A 23,836-nucleotide genomic window follows, 5' to 3' on the forward strand; every position below is an offset into this window, starting at 1 on the left:
GAAAGGATGTTCAAATAGTGGGAGAAAGATAAGTCAATGGGCAGAATCTTATTGTGAGCTTCACGATTGCAAAAATTGCGACTGCAAGCCCCCGTTTGAACTATTTCCATTTCCAACCGCACTAAAGAACAATGATAGAAGGCTAGCATGGACCAAAGCTGTAAAGAGACAGGATTACAATGGGAAGTCTAGGAAGCCCAAGAAATCTTCATTTCATGCAAGTAAACCAACAAATGAATTCCCTGATCCTGAACTGGACCTGGGGTATGTAGTCTATCTACCTGATTTATATATTGACAAATGTACTTTCTATATATTGCGTTTTATAATAATTAACAAACACAAGTTAGGTATATATTTACAATAGCTTACCCTGCAACACAACTGCAACAAGCACTTATGATACCGCCAGTTTTCTTGACTGCGCAGATCCATGCCGAAATCAAAACTTAGAACTTAGAATCTGCGAGAGGATTGAAAGATATTTGTTTCAACCAGCCAGAGTCAAACAGTCTAAATGCTTTGCCTTCTTTGTATTCGTTCAAAGTTCGTTTATGAAACTCGACATGGTTCCCTGGGTGGTCAGACATTAAACATAATGTTATATCGCTGAGGTATATCGGCGGCCAACAAGTCATGCTGTTGTTTTCATCGACCCAGCCATCCTGCAACGTCAAGGGATCAGGCACTGAAACTGCCACTCGGCATAACCAAAAGCTTAGTCTTTTCTTTTTCTGTGATTGAAAGTCTTTCGTTAGCTGTTGGTTGCTCCTCAATGCCCATCTCTGATGCACCAAACACCCTTTATACTTTCAAAGCTTCGACTTCCCACATCTGCACCTCATCATAAGAAACTCAGAACTCATTGTAGAGCAGTAGGTTGGTTTACAACACGCTTGAAGAATAAGCTAAATACAATGTAAACACGTAGAGAAGAAATCCAATATGGCGGCCCTTGTAGAGTTGGTGCTAACTTTTCTAGTCTTGCCACCCCAGCATGCATTGCGATTCCACCAGAAGCCCGAAACTCCGATTCGGTCTATAAACAGTCCCGTCTCCCCCCGTCTTGTGCCAGTTTGTCTTGTTACATCATGTGCAAGTACCAGCGTATCAAGAAGTATTATTTGTCTGAGAAGGTTGTATATCCTCCTAGTGAGAGTTTTGTTTGATTATCCAATCTTTTTAAGTAAAGTATTGTTTTTTTACACTTTACATTTTGTTTCTGGCGTCGTGCGTTTGAGTCTTCCTTCCCTGTGTCCGAGGTCGTGACAATTTCCTATAAGATCGAAAACAGGCGTGAATTTAGCAACGTGTCAATGTCCGTCACACAAAACATAACTTTCCCTTATGGAAAGCAAGCCTGTCATTTATTTATTGTATTTCCTGTTTATGATCCCATCCCACTTGCTTATTCGGTTTCATGCATTTTCAGATGTTTTTTTGTTTCGTTGTATCTTGATGTATCTGGGACCAAACGCTGTAATGCATCATCACATTGTATAGATGCAGGTATGTAAGGGAGGACAGACTCATGAGTTGAAGAAGTTGGTCTGTGAAATGGCAGAAATACTTGACATTATTTAGGTATTGGTGAAATTCTTACTGAGACAAACAATATGAGTTTCACCTGAGGCTACACAGTGAGAAAGAAATGAAAAGCATTTTAGCGCGAGGCCATCTGTCACATTTACGGCGTTAAGGCGATTGTGAAGTTCTGGTTACAGGATAATTAGCAGGAAACACTTTGTCCCTGAGCGGGTCTGAAGACCTCCGGGGCGGCTGCAGGCTGTTCCGGGAAGTTCCAAGAAAAGTTAAATTTCACTTATTAGAAGAAAACATTACAGGCAGAAAGTACAAAATGTCTAAAGATTAACAGCTGGAGTTCCTGAGGACAAATCTTACTCATGTTATTAAATTACATTCTGCTGTTGCCATGTGAATGAATAACTGTGGAAACCAATTAGATATCAATCAAAGTCATATCCAACTTCAGCATCTTGTGACTTCTGTCACATTTAGACTTTGGAATCATTGTGATAATACACCCTACTTACGCATTATGTTTTTCCATATAATGCAATGATTATTATTCTCATCATTACTACATTGAGTTGCTGGAGCATTCCTCCTCTCCTTCTGCCCTTTGTTTATACTCGCTTTGAAGTTGAACGCCGAGGAAAGAAACGTGTCTTTCAAGTGTAAATTTGAAAAGGTCCAGGTGGTGATGTGTTAGTTTAGAACAAAAGGGGAAGGCGTGCTTCCACGTAGACGTTGGAGTGGATTGAATTTCTGCTTGTGCTCCATTGTTGATTTACTTTTCTCAGATGCTGCTGCAAAATGAGGAATCGCCTTCAATCCACGAGCTGGAATATTAACGTGGAAAAAAAATCCTTGAAATCCAATTTCTTGTGTTTGGCTCATTTGAATATAAATCAAAGGAAGGCATGTTGGTATCTCCCTCTTACACATCCTCCATTGTTATGATAGTTTTCCAACCAAAATCCGGCAAATCATTTCATTTGCCTAATGAGAATATATGCTCACAAACATAACAACGCATAACCCATTACTGCCACAATTTGTCAATCAAAGAATTTACGGAAACGCTCAAAACGAAAATGCAAACCAGATGCACCTCCTGCAAATTAACTATATTTCCCTTCCCGAAAATGTCAGACAGGTTCAGTGTCAGTGCGGAGATGGGGAGGGCTGCACAGATAGAGTATGACACTAACTGTGCAGCTCACAGTGCTTCTTCCACAGAGCTGTCCTGCCTATTAGCCACATGTCTGCTGGAGTCCTTACACTGTGAGGACTTGACAGGTTCCGCTGCAGAACCTCAAATTAACTTAATTTGGGCTTGGATGTCATCCTCCGCAAAGCCGCTACTGTTTTTCTTAGTCCTAACCTCTGACTGCTACTTCTCTTGATGCTCGCTCACACGAGGGACGTGGCGTTTCTTTCCCTCGGAGCCCGGGAGGACTTGCAGGCTTTAATGAGGCCGCGCGGTGGCTTTTTAATTAGCAGCAAGGCCACTTTCCTGCTCAGTGGTCTCCCCCATTTCCATAGCCAGAAATTATTTACGGATGCTTTTGCTCTCTCATGTTAGGCTGCCCATTACTGTTTGCATGGCGCAAATGACGGGGCGTTGTAATTGGCATGGTGCAAATTTACCACAGAGGTCCGGAGTAATGGCGTGTTTGAGTGCCATTTTGTGCTGCTTGGCTTCTTCCCTTTTTTTTAACACAATTTGCGAGATAAAAGAAGATTTATTGCAATAACTGTACTTTTATTTAGGCTCAGTTTTTAATGTCAGCAGGGAGTAACAATGTTCAAAGCACAACTAGACAGAAGACAAATCTTCATTTTGTTCACTGAAGGAAAAAGCTCCCCATGAATATATTGTAGCGCTGCACTCCATCGCAAAGTTGTACCTCGCTAGCTTTGTTCTGATTTAATGTTTGGATTCTTTGTTTCTGGGTTCAGCCCTAACCGTGAGCTTGTTAATAAGAAGCTTTTCTATATGTTCTACTTCCAGCATCAAGGGACCGGACCACTACATTCCCTGAGGGCAAAAACATTTGTGCGCAGGGACCAATTACACCCAGGAGCCAGGAGTCCTTCTATGACATGCACACACAAGCATCATGAATACTTCACACACGGAGAACAATCTTTAGCTTCAAGTGAACTTCTTTAAAATGCAGTCTTTGGTTGTATCAGAGAGGTATGTATCACACCAGAATACTCACAGAGAGCGACCCCACCCTCGGGACCCGGGTTTCTTTGAACATTTTTACATAATGGAACTCGTATTGATTTTTGTTTTGAACTAGAGGGAAGAGTTTGAATAGCAAGCGCTAATATTTTAATCCTGCATTCCCAAGACGGAGAGATATTCAGCAAAGAGAAAAACACAAACAAGATTTTGTTTCTTTCATGAGAAAAAAAACAAATGCAGAAAATGCTTTTCATAAAAAAATAACAGATGGTACTTATATATTTCCTCAGAGGAAAGTATCTCCAGCTGTTTATCTGCACTGCGTGGGGCACAGTGGAGCAGCTCTGCAGCACTCTCTCGCTCTGTCCAAGTCCTAATAGGTTGTTCTTGACTCTCACTTGTGGCTGACAAGCGATCAATTGTTCCACTTAGAGAAGTTTATGGAAAAGTCTGCCAAACAAATCACCATCTTGTGATGAATCAGAAATTGACTGGAAGTTTGCAAACATGGACTCGTATTGATTTTCACATGAAAAGTGAATTATTTCCCTGCGTCCCCAGAGTGGAGTCTGAAATTTGATATGAAGTAATTTTGCTTTCTGCACTCCGATTCATAGAAACAGCTAGAAAGCCCTTTCCTTTACGGAAAGCGATACCCTTTGCCACGGGCCACTCAAACAGTCATTCCTTCTTCTAGATTAGCCCGTCGGGTACAATGTAATTGACTGGCGAGATTAAAAAGAAGATATCACAGTGCATTATTGATTCGCATGTGAAGAGGGTCACATGTACTTCACTTTATCAGCACCTGGGTAGACAGCCTGAATGGGAGACTTTTTTATAGAACCCTCTGGGGACAAAGGGGAAGGATTAAAGGGTTGCACACAGTCAATTGTTTTCAAGTCTGCCACCATGGCCTATTCCCATTCTCATACCTGATCCTGTATCGAAAAAAAGGATGTCTAACATAATACATCTGATGCTTCTCAGCATGAATTACAGAAAAGTGGAGAACATAATGGCCTCACATTTGGATAAGAGGGTTTGTGGGTGGGAGGTTGCCAGGTTGGATCCCGAAATACCTAATATATCACTCAGCAAGGCAGCGGTTGGGCTGTACTTAGACACATGAGAGCTTCGAGCTGAATGCTAACATCTGCAGAAAGACATGCTGTTGATGTTTAGAAGATATTAGAAGGTAGAAGGACGTCAACATTTGATAATAAGTGCTAAAGACAAATTGCAGCGGATGGGAATATCTTTAGTTTTTGCACTTGTTTCATCAGAAATATGAATTTGACCAAATGATGACGTTTGGTGTTAACGTTAAGAGATCACTAAAGTCACAACAATGAAACCTCAGATGGATGTGAATGTGAAAACCACATTTCAGGGCAATCCATGCAACAGTTGTAGAGACATTTCTCTAAAAACCTACAAAAAGTCAACCTCATGGTGGCACGAGGGGATAAGTCAGAGGAAAGCCAAAAGCTTTAGGCTTTATTCTCTGGGGACCGTCCTTACAACGTTTCATAGCTGCTGAGATGTGTTGGCCTGGACGTTTGAAGACGAGAGAGATATTCATCAAATATAGAAAGATTGACACATTCCCTCAGAATACACCAAGACAAATGTACCAACATGTGGTCAAGTTACTTTATCAGACAAGAGTTTACATGAAGCATCGATCGATCTGTTCTCCTCAGTTATTTTGTGCTGCACAGAGTTTTGCCATCGGGGAAGGAACTCGATGTTTTCTATGTTTAATGTTCACGTTCAATGTGAGAAATGTCAAGTAACATAAAGTAAAAGTCAACGTTTTCATTGTTGTTCATTAATATATTTCTTTATTTTATTATTTGTGATCCAATTGAACCTGGATGTTTGTTTTTGTTTCTGATAATCCCTTGATTGTGTTGTGATGTATAGTTGTCCAAACAGATGTAATTTCATAATTGTATTTATTATAATCAAAATACAGAAAAAACAAAGATTACAGAAAATGTGTTTGTACTTCCCTTACTTTGTGTCATTACTACTGACCGGGATAATATCAATAAATATTATAATCTCTCCAAATGCACAGCTTGTGAACGCCTGGTGTTACTCTTAGAAATACTTTTTGTTCCTTTGTTCTGACATTTGGTGGTGAACTTGGTAACACTTGGTTCTATGTTCCTATTGTGTGTTCCAGTCCACACCTACCAGCTGTACCATCGTCAGGCATCACACTGTAAGAGGTTAAATCATCTGGCTGCCAATAATTAGTTAATAAAAACCATACCTTTAAAATGTTCTCATGTTAAACATCATTGATCTTTGATTGATTGATTGATTGATTGATTGATTGATCTTTGATTTCCAGCAGCTATTTTTGGATGTACTGCTTTGTACCCTAACCCTTTTTGCCTGGTGTCCCTGAACCTGCTCAGCGTACTTCTGTTCACATGAGACATTTCTCACATTTCCCAGAATTGGCGGATTCTTAGAAACAGGATGTTTATCTTACTGGCTGAAAATGTCTTTTTGTGTTGGTGATTGAAATGTGCATTAGCAGCTTCTGCTTTGGTGTGTTGAAACGCTTTAGTGGATTTCTGTGCTGCTGGTGCTGCTGCCCGTTGGCCGACAGACCTTGGCTGCACTCGACATCTCTCAGGTGTGAATTCTGTATAATCGCAGCGCATGTGGAGCAGAGAAAAAAACGGCATGCAGCATGCTGAGCGAAGCCTTCCCTGGATAAATAGAGACTCTGAGGTGTGTGAGAAAGGTCACACACATCTCGGGGGAAAGCAAAGGAGTGTTTCATTCAGATTTGTGTATGCTCTCTGAAGGTCATGGATAAATGCACATGGGAGAAGGTTAAAGGTGAACCTGGTGGAAAGCATGACCTGGTCAAAGATGTTTATGCTGCTAAAGTTAATTAAAATTCTTGACCCAGTTTCAGGTAGTGGTAGTATTTATTAAGATCCTTCCAACTGATCAACGGCTTTCAGGAAACATCTCAGAAGAAGAGAAGATAAAGGAATGACATAACTTTTCTGTGTGCGTAAATAAACCTCCGACGAGTTGTTTGTGTTTCACTTTTCTCTCTTTTAAACTGTCACTTCGTTCTAATCCCACATTCACCTTTGCAGCACAGACAGCCCTTTTCACTCAAGCTGGTTTTCAACAAAAACTGGCAGAAAGCACCCGTCATGTGGCTGTCACAGAGCAGTAAATGCGCCTTTGAAAAGGTCACACTGGGTTTTTTTAAGCATCAGCCCCCCCCCTCGCCGGTCTCTGACAGTACCTGGTTCTTTCAAAGGCTCCTTTTTAATCCTACTAACAGACACACAGTTGAAAGCTACATTTGAAACGTACGGCATGTGACAGCTTTACTCAGCGTTTAGACTGAAGAGAGAACCCCATTTGTCTGCTTTTACTGTACATGCATACTTTACTTTCTTGTACATCATTAGCCTTTATGGCAGCACAAACCTTTCTATACTGACAGGAAATGTTTCTTAAGTAGGACAAAGTATGAAAGAATGATTGCAACCATGCGTGCGCGTAATAACCAATCATTATCCTGCAGCAGAAAGATTCATGTGTGGAAAATCAAACTGTACAGAGCAGAAGTTTGTACATCATGTTTTTATTGTATTTATCAGAATCCACATATAGAGCCCTTACCGTAAAACGTCTCTTTCTCCCTCCCTTTGGTCTTGCAGACATCATGCACAGTATCATTTGAGCTTTAACATGGATGCAAGGGACTCGTGCATACGTCCGCATGCAGTCCAGAAGTTATGCTCATGTGCAGATGAGGCAAAAAGTTGTTTATGCAACTTTTATTTTGGTAAACATTCTCAAAAACTCTAATTAACGGCACACAAAGTCCTGCGTGCGTGCGTGCGTGCGTGCGTGTGTGTGTGCGTGCGTGTTGATCTTGCCCTGTGCTACTGTTGTAGAATACATATGCAGATACTGATTCCTGCTCTTCATCCTATGATCAGCCGTCCTACACCTTTATATATAAACACAACTCTGTGCACGTCCACTCACCGTGTCTGTGTATCCGGCCTTTAAGTCAACGTTTTTAAAACCCTCTTGAGTGGATGAATCTGAAAATCTGTCAATCTTTCTCTGTGAGAAATCAATACAGCTGCAATCACAGCACAGGTGTTGTCATATTTCTTCTATTTCCTCAGAAACTTCATGAAATAATAGGTATTTGATGACAAAGGACTTCCTTTATTAACACGTGTCATCTATGACACCCGATCATATCACTGCTTTGGATTTGTTCCGTTGTCTGACGAGGTGTCTGGCTGCAGGGCACGGAGAGGATGAAAAGCTTTCCCCATTGATGGGTGTTCCTGTGTGGACAGTGATTTCTATCACCTGAAAGTATGGACGGGGTCTCAGATAACTTGAGCCCAACCTTTCTTTCATTTCCCCCGCAAGTTATCACCACACAGTCGAGGCTTCTATCTCTAAACTCGGCACACATATCAGCGTGGACGTGGAGGCGATGTCTCCACATAATTAAATCTGTAATAACTGTGTACTTGGGTGGAGGCTGGTGTGAGGGTTGGCTGGTGGTTTAAATGAGGGCCAGTGGACTGTTGTTTTACAAAGACAGCTGATTGGGTGAGAGATATGTATCTCCATACAGCTATAAGAAGGGTTACTGCAAACCTGCAAGAGGAAGGTTTTCTGGAGAACAAGGAAGAGAGAGATACGACGAGCACATGATAGTGTTGTCAAGGGCACAGCACGGTCACACATGTGTTTTATTTTGTCTGCAGGGTTTCATGTCGGTGGTTATGATAGGGGAAGGTAATAGGATTCAGGGGAGATCTGGACTGATAGTGCATCCTAATGGAGGATGGAGCGAAAAGCAGCACAGGTGCACGAGCCTTTTCACAGTCTCCCATCTCCACCAGAGGGCTCAGTCTGCCCTCTGGTGGAGATGTAAAGAACTCACGCAACATCCTGCTGTCCACAGTGCAGTAAGCAAAGTATCTTCTGCTCCATTTATCTTCATGTTTGACATTAATATATGAACACAATGTCACTTTTAGTAACCGTGTGCTGCAGGTCTATCATTGTTTTCTCCTTTGTTTGTTCTATTTATGTATTTATTCTTCAACATTAGAACATTAGAAGCATTCGAAATGTCAATATAATATAATAATATTATATATAATGATTTTCTATGCTAATTAAATGGATTTATTGTGCAGCTGTGTATTGGGGGTGGGAAGAAACGGTAGGAACACCTGCAGAGTATCGTGCAAAACAGACCTGCAATGCATAACGTCCACTGAAGACCCCAAGGTCACATTCAGTTCCTTTAGGGTGGAAATATATTTTATGTAATGCATGTTCTGCATATATCTGTCCTTGTGCTGCTGCAACAACCCAAATTCACCTCTGGGGATTAAAAGGGTATATATTATGTTATTTCATTGTTACTTATCTTATCTTGTATATGAGCTAAAGTCAATGTTCCATACGACTTCCCTTCCAGGTCCAACCTGATGCTCTGTGATCCGATTCTGATCCACCATAACACAGTCCTTCATGCAAGGAAATGGCTTCCTCTCTTTGTCCTCGTTTAGTGTGTGTGTGCGTCTGTTGCTGTGAGTTGTTTCTTTATCATTCTGCGCTCTCTTTGTCGATGCTACCTCTTTCAAAGGGAAAGGCCCTGGCTGGTGGGGAAGCTGTGTGCAGACCTGCAGGTGTGATTAGTTGAGTCCTGGTGTTGCGTCTGCATTCTTTGCATGTTGCTACAACACTTTCTTTTTTCTTTCTTTTACCGTCTTCATCCTTTGCATCACCTATTATGAATATTGTGTATATATATATAAATATTGTCTTACTGCTGTGTTTGGTCACACCACTTGTCCACTGTCACAAGTCACCTTTCTTACTCATGTTTTCTCGCTCCCTACATCTGAGCGCTTGTTGTTTTTCTCTCCAGACGCCCGCTGGGAACATAACTGCAGGGTTTCTTTCAAGCAAACGGAACAGCAGCTCATTTAGACCGACTCGTTTCACCTTGGCCAAGAGAGGAAGGGGGAAAGTAATAACTGGAATCAGCTGCTGTATTGTTGGTTCGGACGGGAACAACTTGCATACATAAACTATTAGTGGGAAAAAGGAGACGGCTAAAGATTAGTGCTTTTCAATTAATCTGATATTTCATTTACATTTCAGCAAAACACCAACTGCTGATTCCACTGATTCAAAGTGAAAGCAGCTGATGTAGCTTTTGGTTTCTATGAAATCCAGCTATTATACTTGTTAGAATTAGCATTTAAATGGAAAAACTCAAAAGACCTCACTACAGTGCTGCGTATTACCTTTGAGATACGTGACCTACAGCGGAAAAATAACTTGAAAGATCTTCACTAAGTGACAGATAATTCAATATTAAGAATTGAATATTAAGTTTTCAGATGATTCCACAAAAGCATTGTATTTCTTGCTGTCCTCCTGTGGGTATGGATGTTTTCTTGGCAGCAGTGCAGCAGGAAAGGTGAGGAGGTGAAGGGTTGATTAGCTGGAAGTGCCAGGAGCAGTTCGGGGGTGTCTCGGGTGATGGAGGTCCCCAATTATCTTCCTGGCTACATGGAGAAGAGGAGGTCGTGACCCGCGCCCTTCTCAGCAGACTGAGTGATGGGCTGCCGTTTGCCCTTGGCCCGGACTGATGCAGCTCCAAACCTAGCAGCTGTGGAAGAAGTAAAACTGAAGACGGTTATAAATGTTCAAGACTGAACTGTGGATTTCTTTTCAGCAGTTACATCGGCACAGAGGTAGGGTGAGGTCAAGCCTCCTGGTGACTGCTGCATCCATCAGAACTCATACGCCCACTATCATAAGGACGTTGAGTGTGTGTACTGTGATGTGAAAACCAGAAAATAAATATGTGTCATTTGCAACCTTCTGGCAGCCTGTGACCCTGAAACTGACTCATACTTATTTACTCTCTTCACATGATTTATGCCAAGTATTTATTCCTCTCAGTTAAATATGAAATATATGTCTTTGTGTTGTCTGGACGATGTTTTTCTTTATAGGAGTGAGAATCTACCGGGGTGTGAGATAAGTTAATTTCATCTATCTCGATACAAATCCATTTGTTTCATATTCACTGTCATTTTTGAGATTTTGCAGCATGTTCTAATCTACTTTCTTTAACTGATGGAAACACACAGATATGGTTGACATTATATCTGTATGAATAACTCACACACAGTATAGATACTGTGTATATATAGCCTGTGGTTAACCTACTGATTTGAACATATAAAGATACAATATAAATATATTTTTAATGTGCATACCAAACCTGCCACAAACGTTGCTATTTCCCACTCTGAACTGATCCCCCCCCCCAAAAAAAAATAAACACTGAAAAGCAATAGACTTATTCTTAATGACACCTGACGATAAACCAATTATAGACTTTGGATTAAATGACTGAAATTTGAAGGATGGGTCAAAAGAGTGTGTTCTCCACACAGATGGGATGGGAAATGTCTTTGCGCTATATGACCAAATTAAAGTATATACTGTGAACAAATAGGGCTGTAATCATTATTAAAACTTCTGGTTCTCCACAGCTAAAGTCTAAGGACAAGAATGTACTGTAAATCATAAAATAATGAGACAACCAGATAATAAGATGCAAACAAGTGTCAAAGGCAACATTTAAAAGGTGTATAATGCTAGTTGTTATATACATTCTGAATTCGTAATTGTTATCTATTGTTCACACTTCTTTATTAAATATGTTTCTATTATTTTAATTTTTTGAAGAAAAGAATAACTAACCTTGTACTAAATTGTAATTGAATGCCTTTATCTCCCTTCATTTGAGTAAATAACCAAAACCTCTCCTGCACTGCAGATGTTAAATAGAGTGTCAATCACATGAAGAAGGCGGACCCTTTTGTTTGAAGATGCCTCTCATTGGACAATATGTGTTACGGGAAACGCCTTAATAACATATCTTTCTTGTGATTGGCCAGGATTGACATGGCAACGAAATACCTAACCAATGAAAATCGATGATTCACTTGTCCCCATAAGGCAGCCAGCAAGCCCTTCACCTCTCTACCAGCTAGCTAACGCAAACAAGCAGGCAGCAAGTAGCGGATTGATGTGTGTGTTTGTGCGGTCATCTTTCTGCTTTTCTAGCTCTCCTGATATCCATCGCATACCCCGTTTTTTCCTTTACAACTGTCGTATTTCTTCTTTGGTAGTCATACAACAATATAAAACTGAAGTTGATTTGTTAAAGGTAAGGTATATTTTACTCCCTTACAAAATGCACTGGCACATCCAAAATGGCTTCTGCTAGCTAGCGAGGAAACTACTAACGTCTAACGTATTAACGTTAGCTTATATAGCCTAGCTTACCGATGGCTCTGCTGATTTACATTCAAGTAGAAAATGGCGTCGTCGCCTAGCTACTCTTAACTAGTATTTACAGGAGATTAAATGTACGTAGTAATGCATATTTAAGATGTCACGTACTAAGACGTGTATTCCATTAACGTGCACGGGGTTTCGGACCAGGATCCCTTCTTAAACTGGCCTTAAATGCTAACGTAACGTCTCAGTCTATGATGGGATGGCTATAAAAGTACGACTGGAAACATTAGCTGCCCTGCCCCAGTTCACTGCATAATGGTGCAACGTTATGTGTGCAGGCTCGTGCTGATGTCGATCTTCATAGCAAAACAACATCTCGAGTTAGACACCATGGCGATGTGACGGCTTCTCGTGTGGTTCCTCAGCCGAAGGAACCCTTTTGTAAATCGTTAAAACAATTGTCCTCTAACGTAGTAAACATCCGACCAATGTCGTGACGTAGCTGATTTATGGATTTAGCAACTTAGCGAGCTCATTAGTGAAAGTCAGCGGTTATAACTGACGCCCCTTCTGCTTTGTTGTAGCAGAGCAGGCACGCGCACAGAATTCTGCGTTTTGCCATGTGTCGTCATTGTGCCAAGCACGCGCAGTAACGTTCAACTAATACTCATTTGGACCGTGTAACATGGTGTTTGTAATGTATTTCAGTACGTCGCTTTGATAAATAGAGCTGTCTGAGTGACGTGCTTTAGATGACGTCACCGTGTCCTCTCTGACTGCAGCTAATGATGTCGCCTGTGAAGATGCATTGTGTCTCTCAACCCCCGTGCAGTCACTAATTGCACTCCCCTTTCTCTTTCCTCAGCACCGTTTCCCCCACCCCCTCCTATTATTCTTATTCTTTTGAGTATTCTTCATTGTCAAGCCGCCAAAGTGGAGAGTGTGATTGCAGAAGGGGGTGCTTCTCGTTTCAGGTAACAAACCAAAGCTTGCACAGAAAATAACATTTCCATGGTTAGCTCTCTGCTCGCTTTTTTTTTTTTGGGCAGGAACTTCCGGCCTTTAGAACAACGCAGGATGTAAAAAGGCTCAAAATGGCTGTCAGACATTTCTCTTTGTGAAACCTTTTTGCTGTGTAGACACAATGAGCCTTTGGAGGATTTCTGTCCTGTTGGTTGAATATTGGTGGCGGCAGCAGTCACTGTATAGAAAGTCAGTGAACAGGATGTGTAGCGCCCTGGATTAAGGGGTTGAAATGCCCTGGGATGCTGTATGCTACCTCAAAAAGTCACGTTGGGGGTTTTCAGGTTGCTTTTTATATAGTGCATCTTCCATAAATGTTTATTTTCACATATTGATTGCAGTTTGATCATTAAAATGTTTTAAAAATGCCTCGACTTGCTTCACAAGTTATGCAAACGCCCTGAATATACTCCTATAATCAGTCCCAGCCGTTATGCTGCATTAAATTGCAGCTCACGAGCTGTCGTGAAAGTGTAAGTATTAATAGAACATGATGTTGATGACCAAACCGCAGCAGCAGCTACAACCTGTTCTGCTTTTCCACCGCACCTGAAACCGTGCATGTCCGAGCTTCACTGACGGATGTTATGTTTCATCCAATCGGCTATCTAAGATCATGACATAAATAAAATGGTGAGTTCTAATGCTGATTACAGCAAATGCTTTTAGGGGAAAGTTTAGCAACATAAAGCTGATTTAAAGTGACCGTTGCTCTTTAAATGTGTGTATTTTCATTCTTGAAGCTGCGTCTGTGGCTCCAACAAGTGATTGCGACCTTTTTAAAACTGACATCATGAAATGTTTATTGATGAGGTCGTCGGCGACGCCGTTATTCCTCCTTAGTTTCAACTCTCGGTTAAAGTTGATGGTTTTCTGTTGACACTTCTGACCTTGTTTTTCCTGCAGTCAATAAAGTTGATTTCTTTTCTCCTAAATACACGATCAAGAATGCACCCGTTAATACTGACATTTAGAACTTGCGTTTAAATCTTTATGGTTCATTGTATTCTTGCAGATTATTTTTCTTATTGTGCATTTTTACAGGCTGTAAATTCATCTTCAGTGATAAATGAAGGTTGAACGAATGAATAAGTTTCTTATGCAGCGTTGCTCCTACATAAAGTGTTGTTTCCTTCTCCAGTGCTTCTTCGGGGGGAGGAGGTGGTAGGGGCACACCTCAGCACTATCCCAAGACTGTCGGCAACAGGTTTGTCTTTTAAACAGTTCAGCAGCACACTTCATGTATATGGAGATTTAATAATAAGCACTATCGTTCACCCCACTGCTGAAACACTGGACGAGTTGATTAAAGGACCTGAAGTACAGGACACTGTGGTTTGAATAGTCCTGTAACATGTCGGTACTTTTCATTCCTTGTTATCTACATCAAACATCGTTTCTATATTTTCTCTGCTCCTCCACAGCGAGTTCCTGGGGAAAACCCCAGGGCAAAGCGTTCAGAGATGGGTTCCTTCACGAAGCACTAGACGAGATGTCAACTCCAGCAACGAAAAAGAGCGACACGATGCAATCTTCAGGAAATTGAGGGGGTAAGGTTCGACATGGAACGCATATTTGAAGAGTGAATTATCCATCCCACGGGACAAAAAAACAAGTTTGCGCTCAGAGATTGTTGGTGCTAAAAACCATTTAATTTGGACAGAATCCGATTCATTTACAAACCCGTCGGATGAGCAGTGAGTGTGGTCTGGATTGCCAGAAGAGCTCTACTAAGGACCAATGGCACGAGGGGTTTGAACTATTATCTTGACGTTAGAGGACTTGAGGCCAGGTGGATGTAAAGACAGATCTAATTACACGTGAGCTTCCCCTTAATGCTCATGTGAGGAGTTCCCTCGCTGAACCTGTTAAAGATGAGGTCAGGAGTTTATCAGCTGTTGTTGATACATTTATTCATGTTCAGATTATGTTGTGAGTCAACAGGGACGGTGTTGCACTGTGTCGTTCTGCACTCACCAAGATGGTTTGTGCTTTGCTAATAGTACTTCAGCCTGTCCCCTATCTCCCCCCTCCCCCCCCCCTCCCCCTGTCAGGGGATGTTTACAAGTGCAAAAGATGAAGAGATGAGTTTCCTCAGGAATGTTTGCCACCAAAGGAGTCGCATGTTACTCAGATAAATAAAGTGAACTCCAAACCTCTGGCTCTCCTGATTGCGAACATGCTTTTCTGAATCCCTGATGAGAAGGTCCGGGTGTGTAACATTAACTAAAGTAAAGGAGGAGAATGCAGATAATGAGATTTAGTAAACAAAGCCTGTGGATTTATAAATCCTTATTAATTGGCTGCGTCGCCGCCAATGAAGTGAAGGTGCAGCTTTCTCCACACGTGTGAAGAAGTGGTGAAGGGTTATACAAAGGTGGATGCACTACAGCTAAGATTTAATGCTGTATTAAATCAAAAGTGAGCAGTCTTGCTTTTCACATGTTGGAGATGTTGAATGGGTGTGATGCTGCACAGCTCTAACGTAAGGTCAGGGCTCTCCATGATCTGTGGGGTAGAATTCCCCAAACCGTAGATCTGCACGTACGGCTGCCTTTGAAGTGTCAGAGAAAAATGTTTAACTTGCAGTAAATCTCTTCGTTGACGTGGTCCACTTAATGTGAGCGTTGAAGAGGCCACTACTATCATACCATGAAGTCAACTGTTGTGTTGTGCAGATGTAATGTTGAGCTTTCTTAATGACCTTCTATCATTGCAACCTCTCGATCTCTCCCTCCCCCTCTTGTTCTCATCCAGCATACTCAACAAACTCACGCCTGAGAAGTTTGACAAGCTATGCCTTGAGCTCCTGAACGTGGGCGTAGATTCAAAACTCGTCCTCAAAGGAATCATCTTGCTAGTAAGAATACCTTCATTCTTTAGTCCTAAAGGGAAATGTATTAATGGGTTGTTGGCACGCTGTGACGAGTGACTGTTACCCAGACACGTTTTAATGATGCGAGGGGTCCCTCTCCTCCTCTGCTCCCTCGCTGTGCTTCAGATTGTAGACAAAGCCCTAGAAGAGCCCAAGTATAGCTCGCTCTATGCTCAGCTATGTCTGCGCTTGGCAGAGGACGCTCCAAACTTTGACGGCCCTTCATCTGAGATCCAAACATCCCAAAAGCAGAGCACAGTAAGTTTGACTGTTAAATGTTCTCGACCTTTACATCACTGCTGCTGAGACAAAGCCGTCGGTACCTCGCTCACCCTGGAGATTATTTAGTTATTAATACCTCGCTGTAATCTGTGGACGTGCTCTGCCCTGATGGTTCCTGTTGAGCTTCTTCTAACTCATGTTTGTTTGTTTGCTACTGTAGACCTTCAGAAGACTGCTGATTTCCAAACTTCAAGATGAATTTGAAAACCGCACGAGAAACGTTGAAAGTAAGTGGCGGTCTTCATCGTGTGCGCTCAGCAGCGTGTTGTCGCTCATTTCATCATCGCCTGTCCACTAACTTGTGTTTCTCCTCTCAGTCTATGACAAACATGACAACCCTCTTACTTCTGAGGAGGAGGAGCAGCGTAACATTGCCAAGATCAAGATGCTTGGCAACATTAAATTCATCGGGGAACTTGGCAAACTCGACCTCATCCACGAATCTATCCTTCATAAGTGCATCAAAACAGTACGAGCACTCTTCCTGTTTCAGATTTAAATTCACTAGAGACGTACTGCATACCTGCATGAAACCACATTACAGAACCTCGTATGACCAATGTCTGTCTTCTCTCCTTAATCTTTTCTGAAGCTTCTGGAAAAGAAGAAGAGAGTCCAGCTTAAGGATATGGGGGAGGATCTGGAGTGCCTCTGTCAGATAATGAGAACTGTGGGGCCGAGACTCGACCATGACAAAGCAAAGGTAACAGCTGCAGAGGCTGTACGTGGCCATCAGGGTTTAATGTATTGTGATATATTGTGATGCTGTAAGCGAAGCCAGATAGTTTCTTATGTGCATAACATCTGTAACATCACAGGACTACTTTCTGTGCAATAATATCAACACTTTCTTAGACCCCTTGTGAAATAGTCAAATTCAACAAAGCTTTTTATAAGTGGGGCAGTTACTAACTATTACACATCCGGAGAGAACATCCTAAAGAAAGCTTGAGTACAGAACGTTACGATGTTTCTGTAATGATCAGGGCGTCCAGCTCAAAGCAGACGCTCTATGTTGTGGTGTTGTGTGGTCGGTCTCTCGTCTCTGGGCCCTTTGTGCTCCTGTCAGGGTCAACGTGTCATTTCAGGTCCTGGCTAAGCTCAGTCTGGCCTCACCTAAAGCCCCACTTGGCTCACAGCCAGGTCGATGTAAATCCTGCTGCCATGCTTTATGTACAAGGTCTGCCTGTCCTCACCCCCCCCCCCCCCCCCCCCCCTCTCCTCTCTCTCTCATTCTCAGTCTTTAATGGATCAGTATTTTGGCCGTATGCGATCCTTAATGAACAACAACGAGTTGCCCGCTAGGCTCCGCTTCCTGCTGCAAGACACAGCGGAACTTCGAGAAAACAACTGGATCCCCCGCAAGGCTTTCATCGACAACGGACCAAAGACGATTAACCAGATCCGTCAGGAAGCAGTGAAAGTGAGTCCAGAAGCCTTGGCGCTCGCCCACATTTTGGGGTTATTAATAGTTAATGTCCAACATCTGAGATATAAGGCTCATGTTATAGTCTCGTTCTGCTACACAAGAAAAACTTGTATTTGTGGTGGAGGGTGGTAAGAGAGCGGATACTTCCAGGTGAGCAGGCTGAGCCGGGGTGGGTGTTTGGGCTCCTCGCAGACACCTCAATATCCCTGATCCTGGTTCATGGGTACTAATGATGTTCTGGGCAGTTTGAATCAGCTGCTGCAGAGCCCTCCTGTCCCGTGCACACACAAGTATCGCTACTCTAAACGTTAATAAGAACTGGCAGGGAACTTAAGTTTCCTTAAGAAATGCAGCGCTTCTTTCACCAGGATGGAGAAATGTGACCATGTCAGGTGGTTTGTGACGCCGACTCCCAGATTCCTTTCATGTAGACGGGTGTGTTCTTCACCTCCTTTCTCCTAAAGTCAACGATCAGCTGCTTTTTGTTTTTCCTGACGTTGAGCAGCCGGTTGTTCTCTGAGCGCCGCTCTGCAACACTGATAAGAAGCTGACATTGAGGCACGCATGTGTGAAAGTGCTCCACAAACACTCATTAAAACCCTCCCCCTTACAAAGACGTACTCTCTGAACATCAGCAAGCCACCTATTGTGAGGTCAAATCTATGTATAGAGCGCTTTAAAAATAAAAAACCAACCTCAATAAGCAAAAGGATTATCACAAGTAGTGAAAGACATAAACACACAACCACTGCAGGGTGAGGCTGAGGACACCTTTTAAAGGATTCAATAGATTCTGCTGCTATTCCAGAATCTCCTCCAATGTTTTCCACAAGATCGCGGGATGGTAGGCCGCCCTCGATCTGAGGCTCTGAGGGGCCTCGCTGCACGAGCACAGCATCTCTGTAACATAGCTCAGGGCGTTACACACAAACAGACTCGTGAGATACGGAACAGGAGCCCGGTCGCAGCGGTGTGTACCAGTTGTGAGGAGCCGCGTGTCAGCAGGACGAGATGTACAGGGTGTCACTTCCAGCCTGATGACCATCCTGTAGTTTAGCCTGGAGCATGAAACTCCCTCTGAGTTAATGTCCGATACTAAAGTTCAGGTCTGGGTTGAACTTGTTGTCGGACACGTTGAGGACACCAGCTCTGTTCTGTGTGTTCCTGTAGGATTTGGGTGGTTTCATCCCAGCACCCATGTCTCAGGGGATGAGGATGGATTTCTTCCTGGAAAGCCCCTTCATGCCCAACAGAATGAAACTGGACAGGGAGACCCTCGGGGGATTGGCCGATATGTTTGGGCAGATGCCAGGTATGGACATTATTCCATGGTGTCTCGACCTGTGTAGCCACATCCCATAATGTTTCTCATTTCGTTTTCATGTCGATGTTAAACCTCACTTTTTATTCTTACAGGCATCATAAAGCTGTTTTTGAAATATGTGATCAATAAGTGCACACAAAGATGAGCTAAAAGTGAATTTATAAAACGGTTTGATTTGGTGTTTTGATCACCTTGGGGGGGGGGGGGGGGGTCTCTTCATGCACGACTGCAGTGTTTCTCCTGCTTGACATCATCTTTGTACTTTGTTTGCTCAGGCAGTGGTATTGGAACTGGCCCGGGGGTTATTCAGGATAGGTACTCGCCCACTATGGGACGCCATCGCACCAACCCGCTCTTCAACGGCCACAGTGGCCACATCGCCCCCCCACCACAGTCACAGTTCGACGTGGGGCAAAAGTCTTTTGTTAAGTCCAACCAGGTAATCCTGCGAGCTGATTCATGGCCTTCAGGCAAACGCTGAAGGATGATTTAACAAGTCAAAGTTTAAGAAAGTGGTCCACTCTGCCCATGTGACTTTCGACAGGTTCAGAACCAGCATTTCCTCAACCAGAACCACCTGGCCCAGCAGCAAGTCCAGTCCAAGGACTTGCCTCCACGATTCAGCAAGAAAGGCCATCTCAATGCCGATGAGGTAACTAGAGCGTAAAGCTTAGAGTAACTGGCAGCGGGGTTGCAGGATGTGTTTACGTCTTCATGCCCAGTGATTATAAAGAGACGCGTTATTCTGAGGAACCCAACCTGCTACCAGTCTTCTACCTTTCCATCTTCATCTTTCTTATCCTCCCTCCACTCCTCCTCTTTTATTCAAACTGGTAGCTCGTCCGCTGACTGCGACGATGAGATATGAAGGCATGGCTGCAGCTGATGTGGAGGTTTTGCACTTGTTATAGAGCATGACTAATCGAATTGTATGCTCTGTGTTTATGCCGTTTCCTGGTCTCGCAGATCAGCCTCAGGCCTGCTCAGTCATTCCTCCTCAACAAGAACCAGGTACCCAAGCTTCAGCCCCAGATCCCCACCATGATGCCTCCCAGCGCCCAGCCTCCACACACTCAAACCCCCCCTCTGGGACAGGTAAGAGTTCTCTGTCACTGCATTATTTTTAACACACACCAGGGACCCGCGGATCCTTAAAGTCTTAAAAGGTATTGAATTAATTTATCTAAAATATAAAGTATTAAAATTAATCTTTCAAAAGACTTAAAGATGCTACGACATAATAAGAATCACATGACCTTCTGTCTCAGCCTCCACAGCTCGGCCTGAAGACCAACCCTCCGCCCATCCAAGAGAAACCTCAGAAGATAATCAAGAAACCTCCTCCTGCCAAGGAGGAACTGCTTAAGATGACGGTAGGCTCCTCTGCTTTCAGTCTATAAATAATGGAAGATTGTTTTGGGCTCAGAGACACTAACGACTGAACTGTCGGCCGAAGAAGTTCTGTAATAAAATGAGAACCAGATTTGATTTGGAATGAGTCTTTGCTTTGTCTCCTTTATGATCATTAAATAGTTCTCTCTTAAAAGTAGCACGTCTGTGTTGCGATTGGTCCCCGACCAAGCAGTCGAGAGCACCAATCAAAGTGGCCGGAACTCATTTCGATGCTCTTGAATCTCCCCCCCCCCTTCAGGAGGCGATGGTGACGGAGTACTTGAACAGTAAGAACCTGACGGAGGCTGTGAGCATCACCAAAGAGATGAAGGCTCCCAAGCCCTTCCTGCCTGAGATGCTGAGTAAGATCATCGTGTGCTCCCTGGACCGTCCTGATGAGGACAAGGAGCACGCCAGCACTCTGATCCACACCCTCCGCACTGAGGGCCTCATCACTGGAGAGAGCTTCATGCAGGTACACGCACGCCCAGTACGCCCTAATGTCAATCTCAAACTAGATGTATGCTTAGTAAACTGTTAAAATGTATAAATTACAAAAACTATCCAGCACAATATCTAAAATGTGGAGTCTTGGTGTTTAATAAAGATGCTAATGATGTTGTCGCTGATGATCCTGCATCATCATTCATGCTCTGGCGTTCCCTCTCATGCAGGCGTTCCTCAACGTCCTGGACCAGTGCCCTAAGATCGAGCTGGACGTGCCCCTGGTGAAGTCCTACCTGGCCCAATTTGCGGCTCGGGCCATCATTGCAGAGCTGGTGAGCGTGGCGGAGCTGGCTCACCCCCTGGAGAACGGCACACACTTCCCCCTCTTCCTGCTCTGCCTGCAACAGACGGCGAAGCTGAAGGACCGAGACTGGCTCACTGACCTCTTCCAGCAGAGCAAGGTCAACATGCAGAAGATGCTCCCAGGTACCGTCGTTCAGTCCGACGCAGCATCCTCGTGCGTCCCACTGAGGGAACAGTTGTTGCCATGGTGACCCCTTCTGAATAACTTGACTTGTTGTTGTTTGCAGAAATCGATCAGAACAAGGACCGCATGCTGGAGATCCTGGAGGGGAAGGGCCTGAGCTTTCTGTTCCCGCTGCTGAAGCTGGAGAAGGAGCTGCTGAAACAGATCAAGGCAGACCCCTCTCCACAGTCCATCTACAAGTGGATCAAAGACAACATCTCGCCCAAGCTTCACACTGACAAAGGCTTCGTTAACATCCTCATGACCAGGTGAACACAGCAGCAACGTAAAACCTCCTCATATTGCAGAGGCTGGGACCACAAGGTGTTTGAGAAAGTTAACTTTCTCAGAGTCGGAGAGTCCCTCGACTGCTGCAGCTCTAACGCAGATTCAGCACGTCTGCTCTGCACACAGCAGGAGCACAGCAGTCGTCTCTTTACTGCACAGGTGTATAAATTAGAAGAAAAGCACGACCGTGTTTTGGAAATGATCCGAACTTCTGATCTTTCCCCAGTTTCCTGCAGTACATCTCCCAGGAGCTGTGCATGGCGGAGGGCGATGAGCAGCTGGCGGCCCCCCCCAAAGAGCAGCTGGAGCAGGAGAAACAGCTACTGCTGGCCTTCAAGCCCGTCATGCAGAAGTTCCTGCACGACCACACCCAGCTGCAGGTCAGCGCCCTCTACGCCTTGCAGGTGCACTGCAATACCAGCGCCTTCCCTAAAGGTACAGAACACCTGGCTTCACCACGGCTTCTTTTATTCTCTTTTAGTTGAAACATTCATTAACACTTTTGTCTCGTCCCATGAAGGCATGCTGCTGCGCTACTTTGTCAACTTCTACGACATGGAGATCATTGAAGAAGAAGCCTTCCTTGCATGGAAAGAAGATATCGCCCAAGAATTCCCTGGAAAAGGAAAATCTTTATTCCAGGTACAGTACATCAGTGGGATGACTCACTATATCCCTCGCTGTTCATAGTGTGTGAAGCTTTCTGTACACGGCTGACACTTTACCTGGTGCTCCACTCTGGTTTCCCTCCGTCAGGTCAACCAGTGGCTCACCTGGCTGGAGACGGCGGAGGAGGAGGAGTCAGAGGACGAAGCAGACTGAGACATCATGGTGTAGAAGACTGACCGTATCTTATTAGTACACTCGCCTTTCCTTTGTTATTTAACTCCATTCTTACCACTACCACGTGGCACTTCGCTGCTTCTGGCTTGCGAATATAAAACAAAGTTTGTACCTGTAGGGCCTCAAGTGTTACCGTGTGTGTGTGTGTGTGTGTGTGTGTGTGTGTGTGAGACCACCTGCACCTGTGTGTTCCTTCTGGAGTGGCTCACCCATGTGTTTCTTCTTCTTTCTCTTTCTTCTTCTTCCTCTTTCTTCTTCTTCTTCTTCACTGTTTTGCATTTCCACTCGTAGTTACGGATTGGAAGCTGCTTCATTGGAACGTGTCGGAGTTCCTCCTTAATAAATAAAACGAGTGGTCGTCTTCACTAACGCTGGTTAAGAGCATAAGACTATTAACAAAAGGTCACCAGGCTGCAGAGCGATCATACAGTGAAACTCTAAGACAACATGTGACATTCAGCCTTTTTGTTTCAGGACGTGATGGATGGCAGGGGGGGGGGGGGGCACTGAAAGGGAGAAGCATACGCTGGCAAAAGAATAAAATAATGAATTTGGTGCGTATTTAGTCGACCTGCCAACTAAACTAGATTTTTGATAAGTGCTCTTTGTAGTTGCTGATGATGAGCAACCCCCTGATTGTTCACCCCCCCCTCCCCGTCGTCGTCTGTCGCTCTTTCTTGTCTTTTGTTTTTCACGAGCGGTTGCAACACTCGTGACCCTCCTGATGTTACAATATTAAAGAGAAGTTGTAATAGTGTTTCAGAGTTGCCTGTGTTTCTACCTCTTCGTTGGGCTTCTGTTTTGCTTTTGTGCTGGATGATGAACTCTACTAAGAAGAACCTCCAGCTCATGCAGATGCTGCAGTATTTGATTATTTGTCCTAATTGCACAATACATTTATTGAAACTGACTTTTCCTATGAAGCTTCACGTGGTTTACAAGTATTAATATTTAGGCACGAAAGCAACGCTTGTTTTGATTAGTGGGACAGCTCGGTGTGCTCGTGTTGAAGTTGGACTTTAAGTTTCCTTTCGCCCAGAATTAGAAGTTAGGGTGTCGATATGGAAAATGAAATTTGTAATGTTTTTCTAGTATAAGACAATTGATTATCCCCCCCCCCTCCTCACTAAAACAACTAAATAAGAAAAGAGTTGTGTGGACAAGCCATGTGTATGTATAAGGCAATGGGTTTGGATTATTTTTGCAAAGTATTCAAAACAATATTGTGCACCTCTATTGCTATAATGTCAATAAAGTCCAGTTCATGAGCACCAAACGTGGTCTTCACTTTTATTTCCTCTGCTTCAAAGTGCTTCACA

General features: G+C 43.5%; 1 protein-coding gene and 1 non-coding gene across 2 annotated transcripts; both read left to right on the forward strand.

Annotated features, from left to right (window-relative positions):
• The first annotated feature begins 12,953 nt into the window (after nucleotides 1-12,953).
• Nucleotides 12,954-23,793, forward strand: eif4g2b (eukaryotic translation initiation factor 4, gamma 2b). The gene is made up of 17 exons (XM_029433714.1): nucleotides 12,954-13,062; nucleotides 14,253-14,318; nucleotides 14,536-14,661; nucleotides 15,869-15,971; nucleotides 16,113-16,244; nucleotides 16,429-16,495; nucleotides 16,586-16,737; nucleotides 16,861-16,971; nucleotides 17,509-17,691; nucleotides 19,988-20,116; nucleotides 20,290-20,394; nucleotides 20,673-20,888; nucleotides 21,088-21,346; nucleotides 21,451-21,655; nucleotides 21,901-22,109; nucleotides 22,195-22,316; nucleotides 22,431-23,793. Exons 7-17 carry the CDS (start codon nucleotides 16,654-16,656, stop codon nucleotides 22,494-22,496), a joined length of 1,689 nt encoding a protein of 562 aa, XP_029289574.1. The 5' UTR covers nucleotides 12,954-13,062; nucleotides 14,253-14,318; nucleotides 14,536-14,661; nucleotides 15,869-15,971; nucleotides 16,113-16,244; nucleotides 16,429-16,495; nucleotides 16,586-16,653; the 3' UTR covers nucleotides 22,497-23,793.
• Nucleotides 19,736-19,895, forward strand: LOC115010348 (small nucleolar RNA SNORD97). The gene has a single exon (XR_003832462.1). It is a non-coding gene; the product is annotated as a small nucleolar RNA SNORD97 (small nucleolar RNA).
• Nucleotides 23,794-23,836: the final 43 nt, after the last annotated feature.

The sequence above is a fragment of the Cottoperca gobio genome, chromosome 6 (assembly GCF_900634415.1).
Source record: "Cottoperca gobio chromosome 6, fCotGob3.1, whole genome shotgun sequence".
NCBI lineage: Eukaryota > Metazoa > Chordata > Actinopteri > Perciformes > Bovichtidae > Cottoperca > Cottoperca gobio.

Excerpts from the sequence above, each read along its gene's own strand:
- eif4g2b (XM_029433714.1), top strand. The coding sequence starts at position 16,654 with ATGCTTGGCAACATTAAATTCATCGGGGAACTTGGCAAACTCGACCTC. Across the intron at positions 16,972-17,508 it reads TCGACCATGACAAAGCAAAG|TCTTTAATGGATCAGTATTT; the intron begins GTAACAGCTGCA and ends TCTCATTCTCAG. Across the intron at positions 22,317-22,430 it reads AAGGAAAATCTTTATTCCAG|GTCAACCAGTGGCTCACCTG; the intron begins GTACAGTACATC and ends TCCCTCCGTCAG.